This window comes from Drosophila pseudoobscura, chromosome X (assembly GCF_009870125.1).
Source record: "Drosophila pseudoobscura strain MV-25-SWS-2005 chromosome X, UCI_Dpse_MV25, whole genome shotgun sequence".
Lineage (NCBI taxonomy): Eukaryota > Metazoa > Arthropoda > Insecta > Diptera > Drosophilidae > Drosophila > Drosophila pseudoobscura.
The window spans coordinates 52,327,683-52,338,336 of NC_046683.1; the positions used below are offsets into that span (position 1 = coordinate 52,327,683).

Here is a 10,654-nt window from a genome sequence, read left to right on the forward strand (position 1 = left end):
ATCAAATCGGTGCTGTACAAGAGCTTAAAAATACCCACCCCCAAGAATATTACCAGTATATTACCAATATTATTCTGCCAACATCAATCAACACACTTGTCCTGAGTGGTTTTACAGAAGCAGGTGTCTCTTCCCTATCAGAAACCTAATTATTGAAACTGGAGCTAAGGAATGTCGTTTCTTTTAATAGAAAAATAGTTGAGTGTCGATAAGAAAGAATATAAGTATATAAGGCAGTCGCACTGGAACTTAGGGCTAAGTCAGTCTCGATCTCAAAATGTTAATATTTTTGTGTCTTCTGTTGGTTCAAGACTTTATTGTTGGAGAGGCGAAGGTGCTGCCGCGTATCGTCAATGGAAAACTGGCCAAGCAAAGGCAATTCCCATACGTGGTTCAAATTGAGATCAAAGACGGAAACAACGAAACCTTTCTGTGCGGTGGCAGCATTATAGCCAACGACTGGGTACTCACGGCTGCCCATTGCACTGATAATGCCACGTGGGTGACCCTCTATTATGGCTCTATACAGAAACAATATAATTCATCCATGAAGCTATTGGTGAAAGACCACGTATTCCCACATCCCCAGTACAAAAGAAACGGAGGAAATGCTGTCCACGATATTGCACTAATTCGCACGGAGTGGGTAAAGTTCAGTGCTCGCATTCAAAGCATCCCACTGGCAACAGAACCCAAATATGGCTATAATGGGCCTAGTGACTATGTGGGTTTTTGCGCTACTACCGCCGGATGGGGTAATCTATATAACAATCACAAGGGATCCGATCGCTTGTTTTATGCAACGCTGCAGATCATCGATGAATCCGAATGCAGAAATCGATACGGAAATTACTTGAAAGGGGTATTGTGTGCTCAATCTGACGATGAACAGTCCACCTGCCACGGGGACTCTGGTGGACCGCTGGTACTCAATGGGGAGTACAAATTGATCGGAGTCTTGTCATCTGGATCTGATTCAGGATGTGAAGATGGCGAGCCGTTGGTATTTGCTGATGTTTCCAGATACTTGGGCTGGATTCGCCATCTCTCTGGTGTAACGCCATAATGTCAAATGATTCATTATCATATATAAATATATATTTGCTGCACTCTCCCCATGAGAATCGAACCACTGTCTTCAAGGTATCTGAAGCTTAGCGGGCCAACTGTAAGATCTATTTGTGGTTTGGCTACTCCTGAGTTTGGTTTGGTTTGGTTTCTGTTTGGTTTCTGTTTGGTTTCTGTTTGGTTTCGTTTCGTTTCGTTCTGCTGGGCTTGTTTATTTGCTTGCATCGGATACGGATACGGAGACGTAGTCAGAACCGTAGCCGTAGTTTCAAGCGGCTGCTGTGGCTGCTACTTTTCCTGATGCTGATGCTGCTGCTGCTGCGTTAACATTTACACAAGTTGGGCAAATAAAATCGTTAAGCGGAAGGAGAGCTGGAGCTGGAGATGGAGATGCCACAGTAGCTGCAGCCTTAGTTGTAACTGTATCTGGTCAGAGAAAGATGCAAGCTGCAGTCACCATGGAGCAAGTTGTATTATCTTGATAGCGACAGCTGAGTTCTACTCCCTCCCGCCGGCTCCCTCCCTCGCTTTTCCTGCATACAAAGTGATGTCGCTGCTTAATGCTGCCAATTCTGGGAGCGTACAACTGACATGATAAACAAGCTAAACACAACCCAAAAGCTGTCCCGGCCACTGGTACTACTCCAGCTTCCACTCGTCCTGCTTTTTAGTACCCTTGCAGGGGCTATGACGGCTTTGAGCTGATGTTTTCCACGGCAAGGGGCAGTACTTCCGAATGAATACATTTCCAGTCCCCTGGCTCTTGCACAGACTCTATTGCAGCTTTGGCATAGCCAAGTTATAGACTATATCTAATAGTTTTCATATGATATATTATCGACAAGGGTATCTATAGCTTCGGCTCAGGATTCTTTCACGCTCGTTTCTTGTTCCTCCCTGGCCTGACAGCTCTTTTTCCTGTCTGTTGCTGTTTTGCACATTTATCCTGTTCCTGTTAGTGACACCTTCTTTGTCCTGGCCCCCAGTGCCCCTTGTTCCCCGTGCCACACAGCTTGTCTGCATGTCACTCTTCATTCGCCTTCATTCGCCCCCGACTGCGTGCCACTAATGTTGTCGCCATATGAAAATTCAAAGCAACTGCTTGCATGGCATGGCATGCCTCTCCCTCTCCCCCTCCCCCATACTCTCCTTTCCCCACCACCAGCCCCATCCCTACGTTCAGCTAAAACGTGGAAATTGATTTTCTATTTTGTTGCTGGTGAGTTTTCCTTTCGTTTTTCCGTCTGCAGCGATTGTCAGTGTCAGGCTACACGTGATTGAGTCTTATCTTTAGTTTTGTCACTTCAATGGCTGGCAGCTACTTTAAATGTCAGCACCACAGCAGCACCCCTCTCACCCCAGTGGACCCCTCCACAGTCCCAGTCCCACCCTCCGTACTCGTACTCCCTCATCCGTTTACGTACACGTGCTGTTTGGCGAATTTTCCCTATCCAACGGCGGGTGGAGGCACGAAAGGAGGAGCAGTGCAGGAGGGGAGCTGTCAAAAGGCTTAGAGGGGCGCGTGTGCTGCATGTGTGGGGATGGGGGGGGATAGAAGTAAGAGAGGGGACTTTCCCCGGTGGGGTTAAGTGCAACACATGTTGGCACTTTGTTTTTGGGGGATTTGCTTTGGAGCTTGTTTTAACCATTCCGATAATTTTATAAAGGAAGTGTTGCACATAATCCATATGGCTTCTACTGCTTCCTGGATATCCTTGGGGAGAATGGAGGACTTCCAGCAGATAAAACAGTATTCTACGAGCATAAATTCCACAACTTTCTTAAATTAACTCACACCAGGAATTGCCTCACTCCACCTTTGCTGATTGAATCCCCCTGCTGGATGAATCACTTTCCCACAATTTGAGCAAAATATTTGCTTACACATCAACAGATTCGGCTGCCCAACCCCACCCCACCCCACCCCACGGCTTTCTCCCAGCCCTATTTTGGGGCCGCGACCACAGCACAAAGTTTGTTTAAGCCTCCATGAAGATGCAGAGACATCTCCTAGAAGTTTCACTTCTGGCCCTAACGCATTTTTTATGCCCCGTCCTTCGACGTCTTTCGCTTTCGTCGTTTTGGGACCCATTAACGAGCCGCGATGGGGACCAAAGTCGGCCCACTCACGCACATTATGCTTTAAATTTATGTGATTAATAAATTTCCATAATTTTCGGATACAACGATTTTTTTTCTTCTTTCCTTCTTCCTTTTTTGGCCCAACGAATGGAAAATAAAGCAACGGAAACGGAACTGCTCGGGGACGAATGTCCTGTCTGTCAGCAGTTTTCCTTTTCCATTTGCCGTCGTTCCCTTGGTTAATGGCTGCCGAGATTGGCCCCAGATGAAAATTAAAGATTTTTCAGCCAAATTCGTACAACATTTCCATCTTCATCCTCTTTTAGGTTTCTTTGGGTTGCAAGTGCTTTTCGTTGTGTGGTTCTGGGGCGTATGAAAATAAATTTGCGCGCTTAGTTTTGGTGGCGAGGAAAATGAATAAAAATTAGTTTGCAGACCATAAAAAATTAGGGCAGCTTAACATGGGATCTGTGGGCTCTCAGAGGGCACTGCCGCTCCGGCACTCTGGCACTCGGTGGAAATTTATGACAGTTTACGCACAATGCATAAATCCTGGCAATTGTGGACGATTTTTAATGCTAGTTAAATCGACTGAAAATGACAGTTTAATGATTGACATGCGCCCGAGTTGATGCCGCCTCTGTTGCCTCTGTTGCCTCTGTTGCCGCTGTGCCGCACTGTGGTTGCCACTGGTAGATCACTGTATACTGAACCCCGTTTTGGGGGGTATATCCCTTTTTTTTCCCTGCTACTGCTGTTGGTGCCGCCGCTGCGTTCTGGGTTCATGAAACGTTTCAAATGAATGTCAACCGTCCTGTCTGTCTGCTCGAATGACGAATACAATCGTTAAAGGGCATACGCCGGAATAAGTCCGACGATTCCACAATTTGTGGAGCGTAGCGAAACGTGGCAGGGGGTTAGTCGGGTACTCGGATACTCGGATACTCGGATACGCGGATACGCAGATACTTGGGTAGTTGGTCGCCCAGCAGTAGATGAGAAGGAACAGTAGCACCACTGCCGCCACTGCCACCGCTGCCACCGCTGCCACCGCTGCCACCACGCCCACTTGTCAGTTGTCAGTGGCACAAAAGCAGCTACGAACATCGCCCTGCGTCATCGTCGTCATCAGCATCAGGCATCAACATCAATGTCAATGTTTATGACAGGCGCAGAGGATTAGCGGGTTACCCATTCGGAACTGTTTTAACCCCCGGCAAGGGTGCAGAGTTATGCAAAATGCGCATAGCTCAAATATGCTGCACTGAAAGAAATTATCATATACTTACTACGCTTCAATAAGCGGGAGGGGCTTCGAAATTTATGAACGGGAAATGAGAGTCCACTCCCAAAGCCACGAGCCATAAAAAACCATAAGTAATTGCTAGGAATATTATTTTTAGAATAGTACACCAATATTTTACCATCATCAATCAATAGACGTATCTTGTGTCGCCCTTCTTTATGGGGAAACTTAAATATTGAAACCTAGACTAAGGAATACAATAATGTTTGAATGTTGATAAGAAAGAACCGCATATAAGGCAGTGGCAATGGCACTTAGGTCTAAGTCAGTCTCGATCTCAAAATGTTGATAGTTTTGTGGCTTCTGTTGGTCCGAGACTTTATTGTTGGAGAGGCGAATGTGCTGCCGCGTATCGTCAATGGAAAACTGGCCGATCAAAGACAATTCCCATACGCGGTTCAAGTCGAAGCCGGAAACAATAGAACCGTTCTGTGCGGTGGCAGCATTATAGCCAACGACTGGGTACTCACGGCTGGTCATTGTACTGAGAATGCTACGTGGGTGACCCTCTATTATGGCTCCGTATGGACCAAACATTATCCACTTATGACGCTAGAGGCCAAAACTCACGTGTTCCAACATCCTCAGTTCAGAAGTGTCAGCGGAGATATTATCAACGATATTGCACTGATCCGCACGGAGTGGGTGGAGTTCAGTGATCGCATCCAAAGCATTGCACTGCCAACAGAACCCAAATATGGCTATAATAATTATGTGGGTCAATGGGCTACTGTCGCCGGATGGGGCCAACTACATGACCATGGAAGTGGATCCGTTCGCTTGTTTTGGGCTACACTAAAGGTCTTGGATGTATCCGTGTGCAGAAGACGATACGGAAATAAATTGGTAGGGCTATTGTGCGCTCAATCTGGCGATGCACAGTCCACCTGCTACGGGGACTCTGGTGGACCGCTGGTGCTCAATGGGGAGAACAAACTGATCGGAGTCTTCGCATTTTTGTCTTATCTGGGATGTGAAGTTGGGGATCCGGTGGGATTTTCGGATGTTTCCAGATACTTGGGCTGGATTCGCAGTGTCTCTGGTATTGGAAATAATTAGAATGTACCTAGATGTGAATAATAATAGTTTCAGTATAAAGTACTCACACCATATTATATCATTACATATAACAAAATTAGATTTAGAGTCGTTCTCATCATATTATAGCGAAAGAGGTTTCCTAAATGGATGTAGGTATAATGAAACTGATGCCAGAGAGACGTAACTACAAGATACTTCAGAATATTATCAACTGAAATACGATGCAGTGTGATATTCTTTATCTGTGGTAACTTTTCTCCGACTGCAGCTATAAGGTCTGTGTGGCAGTGTCTCCATTTCGTGCACCCTCGGACGCAATGCGGCTGTCAATCAGCGCCCCTTGTTGAGAATGACGAAAAGTGCATAATGTGGGCACTGATGGAGCTGGAGCTGAAGCCGGAGATGGAGATGGAGGTGGAGGTGTAGTAGGGGGCTCCATCGTGTATGTGGGTGTGGGGGGCTTGGTCTTGGTCTTGGGCAGGGGGTACACGGTTTTCAAGTGGCCTGCGGAATAAATCATGCGTGCATTGCTGACCGAACGACCTCCCACTAGAGACGACAACGACGATGACGACCACACTTGAAGCTGCATTAAGCGAGGAAGTAAAGAGAGCGCTCAGGTCTCCCCCGTCACCCCCCCAATCTATGTGCCACAGTCCCTGCCGCACTGCCGCACTGCCACAGCCTCAATCATTGCTGACTGATCTTATTGTTGATAAATGCTGCGTTTCATTCGTTGACTGCCTCCGGCGTTGCCGCCCGTCTGCTCTGCGGCTGAGGTTCAATTGGATGCTATGAAAATTGACAAAAAACCTCACTTGAGACAAATTGTGAATTTGTTTAAGAATCATCGTGAAGTGCGCTTAACACAAATTTGTTTTGTTAGGCATTTTGTGCTGTGCGTGTAATGGAAAATGTTTTATTAGCAGCAGCAGCAGCAGCAGCAGAAGACGTTGCTTTGGGGAGGTTACAGATGGAGGAGCTGTCGCGTAGGCGTTTGATTCCAGATTCTAGATGAAGATTAATTACGCTCCACTCAAGTGACGGCAACAAAAAAGACACAGGCCAACGGGGAGGTCACCCCCCACAGCCACCCCAGCAGCAACAGCAGCAGCCCTATATAGAGGCCTATAGAGTGAGAGCTGCTCTGCTCTTGTCTGCTAGATGATATCATATCATATCATATCCGATTGCGCATAGGCCGGCAACGGTAACTGGAGCGGAATAAGCCCCGTACAAATTGTAGATCTGCAACATGGTTACCTCTAACAGCAGCGATGACATAATCTTGTCTCTTTATAGTGACCGTGAGATAGACATCGCAAAGGTACGACCGAGTATCATTACAAGGACTTTCAGCTATGGTTACAGCAGGGCAGCACGGCAGCATGGCAGCAGGGCAACAGGGACTGAAAGCAGCGGAGGGTTGCAAGTTAGCCAAGTGAAAAACAAGCAAAGTACACGTGGACAGAGGCACACGCCAGCGAGACCTTCCTCTGCCACTGTCTCTCCCCCTCCCGCTCTGAAGGTCTCTCCAGTGCAGCAGTCAACAGAAATTATAATAACAGTAATTACCAGAAAACCAACAGACCATCAGGGAACCCCTTACGCGAACAGAACTCCACTAGACACTCCATAAAGGGGGGAAATCGAAGGGAAAACTTACGTGTTTCCTACAATCAAATTTACAACTCAAGTGCAGGACAACAGCAGTACTCCTACTCCCACTCCCACTCCCCCCCACAACAATAAAGCAACAGCAACAGGAAGTGGCGGCCCAGACATAGTACTAGAAACTACCCCCAACAATTTGGCAAAAGAATCGAAGAATAGGAATCCATACAGTACGCGTAGTAGTTGCATGTTCCGCTCGCTTGTTGCAAGTCTAGTCTCCTGCCCGCGACGCAGTTGATAAATGAGGCCACGTGCCTTATCAGCCGTTCCCTTAACAAGCAGCGGACGCAGGACATATAAAAATAGACCCCGCCGCAGAGAGAGAAGAGATCACCAGCACGTACCCCCCTAATGTCACAGCCCAACCCCTGATTATGCAGACAGGCAAAATAGATGCGAGTGGAACACGAAAACCAATTTGTAAACGACAAATGCAGACAGCCAGAACTACGAACTTCAGGAGCGGCAGGGCCAGGGGAAAGTCACGGTGTGTCCGCCACTAATGTGGCAAGCAAACAGAAGTGCATTCAAAGTAACGCCAATAATAATAAACTCAAAATCGAAAGTGCAAACAGATAACTCTTCAGGGAGTTGGAGGCATAAACATGAACCTGAACCCTCCCTCAACTTTCGCTTATGGGAGAATGGGAGACGCATAAGCTGCCGGAATCCCAGGGGACTTTGGTTACTGTGTGGCGGCCACAATAGATACTTTGCCCTGTCTCGTGCTCACCTTTTATCGGGGCTTTCATCAATTTTACGTCCTTTTCGGGCTTTTGGATTCCATATTTTAGCAATCAGACAAAAGCCTTAGAAGCGCGTGTCCTGAGAGCGTTTTGAATTAATTTAATGCCTTGTGCTCGAGGTCCCAGATGATGGCCCCGTCTGCGTCTCCGTCAGCGTCAGCGTCAGCGTCCATGACCATGTCGCTTCCCAGCGTCAACATTCAACATCATAATTCAAAAAATTCATTCGAAAACATGACGTTTTCATTTCGGCACGCGTCCGAGCCAGAGAAGGAAAAAACTTCCTTCATTCATTCATTCACTCCGCTCGAGGGTTGATAAAAGTTTGTTCGGTGTGAAACTCGCCAGCGGCGTTTGCATAATCATAATTTCATTTCGCTCCTAAGTGCTGAGAAATTATGTTTGTGTTTAGTTTAATTTGCAGTTTGCAGCTGAGACGACGGACAGCGGACGACGGACGAGCGCTGTGAATGTTGCGAGGGTGAAGGCCAAATGTGGCCCTGACATGCAAAAATAAAAGGAAACACCCAAAAGAATATCAAATGCAACAAGAACTCCGCTCTGAGCCCAAAGTCGAAGGCTTTTAGTGTCATTATTTGGCTTGGGCGGATGTCAGGCATGAAATTGCAGACTAATGCCCCCGTTCCCGTTCCCGTTCCTGGTCCTGGTCCTGTTCCCGTGCCAGTCCATTCCCCACCCGAGCCGACACAGGGTTGAATGAGACAGTCTTGTGTCAAGTTTTGGTGGTTTCTAATAGACCTGATTGATGACTCAGTGGCAGAGTGGCATATGTTCTGGCCGTCAAAGTTTTGTGGCAAGGCTAAACCCAAGAGCAGCTGCTAAAAGCAACATAAATCCCCAGGGGAGGCAAAGCTTTAAACTTAAAAAAAAAAAATAGAAACTCTAATGCCACATAAGCTGCCATTAAGACATAGCTGTCAGATCCAGCTCCAGCTCCAGCGCCAGGCAGGATGTCCTGCAGGTCCTGCCATTAAAAATGAATAAAAATCAATTTAATAATTTAAGCTAAAGACTTTTTCAATTAATGGAACAGTCAGAAGACCGCAGCCTAAGCTGCTGATGCCTTAAGGACATCCAGACATGGCCGTAAGCCAGCAGGACACCATCATCATCATCATTTTCATGAGGATTTTGTGGGTGTGGTCAGCCAGCAGATGAGGCAATGGAGCGGAAATCGAAACCAATAAATTTCACGATGTGGGAAATTATGAAAATCCTAATTGAAACGGGGAAAGAGCGACCTGCCTCGATGTGGGCGAGGGGTCCTTCTTTAGGTAACGATTTACCTGGCCGGCAAAAAAAAAAACAGAGAACATCTTTATGGAGGCGTTGGCCGTTAATAGCATTCCTAATTGGTGGGCAGGCGGCTATTTTTCCTGGTACTACAAACGCGGCTCTGCGGTGGGACTCTTTGATGTGGGGACACACACGATCAGTGGTGCCGGTAAATGCTATCCCTGATCAAATTTAGGGCGAAAAAATTGCTAAATAAATACTCAATTTCTCATTTAAACTAGTCCTATAAACATCTTTGAAATATGTCAACAATGTGACTTCTATTCCGGCACATCTTCAGCAAATATATGTTGGAAAAACTCTTCCCCAAAAGGCTTAGGTTCTGCCTATAGAAAAGTACCCCATAAATCAAATTATTTCCATGCACTTTGCAAATATTATAATCTCAAATTTCCCCCAGCTTGTATTCACATTTCCTAGATGTGCTTTCCTCGAATACATTTTCCAATTGAGCCTGTCAATTTTGTAACACCCAAATCTTGATATAATGCCACACGCCACGCCTGTCCCGGAAACCCAAAAAAAGAAAACTTTTGCGGGGAAACCCATCGAGCGCACAAAAAAAGAGGAAAATCAGCAAATAATAAGCGAAGTGTCGCGCTTGATTTATGTGATTTGTTGTTTGGCGCTCTCGGAGAGTAGGTGCCGTGCCTGCCCCGACCAGGACCAGGACCAGGACCAGGACCAGGGCCAGGGCCAGGACCGCAGGCCCAGCCGTGTATGGGTGTAAATGTGCCTTTAATGACGCTTTGTCATCATCAACATTTGTCCTTATGCCGAGTGCGTAGCCAGCAGGCAACAAGAGCCAACAGAAGCCGCAGGAGCAGCACCAGCGGCAGCACCATCCAGGATATGATTTATGTCCTCCCTTTCGAGGCACCCGCATATGTGTAGTTTTCGTGCTGTATTCGTATTTTTTTTTTGGGTCCTTTTTTCGGGAAACCACAGAAAAGCCGCAGCTAACTTGGCTTATTGTCGGCTGCTTCTTTTCCGGCTTGAACTTTTTCTGGCTCTGGCACTGGCACTGGCACTGACTCTGGAGCTGGCACTGGCATTGGCCTAATGACAATTTTTCACGTCATTTGCTTTTGTGTACGGACTTCCCTAATGCCAGGATAATAGTCCAGAGAAGAGTCCACAGCCCGCAGTCCCTGGGTCCTAATCAAAATTTATATACATTTTTGCTTACACTTGATATCGTATTTGTGGCATTTGATTTATGTGATTACCTTAGCGCTCATCTGATTCGATTTTAATGTAGTCGTAGTTCTTCTTGTTGTTGCATTGAACTCTCCTTCGCCCATTGAGTCCCTAATGATCGCAAAGTTTCTACCCGAAATAGACTTTGATTTAGACCCCCGGGAGTACTGCATTGAGGAGTGATTGATAGGATGACACTCGTCTTCAATTGCAGACAAAG

General features: G+C 46.6%; 2 protein-coding genes across 2 annotated transcripts; both read left to right on the forward strand.

Annotated features, from left to right (window-relative positions):
- Nucleotides 1–243: 243 nt before the first annotated feature.
- On the forward strand, nt 244–1,129 carry LOC6900726 (serine protease 1-like). The gene has a single exon (XM_002135053.3). It carries the CDS (start codon nt 278–280, stop codon nt 1,064–1,066), a length of 789 nt encoding a protein of 262 aa, XP_002135089.2. The 5' UTR covers nt 244–277; the 3' UTR covers nt 1,067–1,129.
- Nucleotides 1,130–4,699: 3,570 nt separating this feature from the next.
- LOC6900727 (serine protease 3-like) lies at nt 4,700–5,594 on the forward strand. Its single transcript, XM_002135054.3, has one exon. The coding sequence runs from the start codon at nt 4,739–4,741 to the stop codon at nt 5,513–5,515; it is 777 nt and encodes a 258-aa protein (XP_002135090.2). The 5' UTR covers nt 4,700–4,738; the 3' UTR covers nt 5,516–5,594.
- Nucleotides 5,595–10,654: the final 5,060 nt, after the last annotated feature.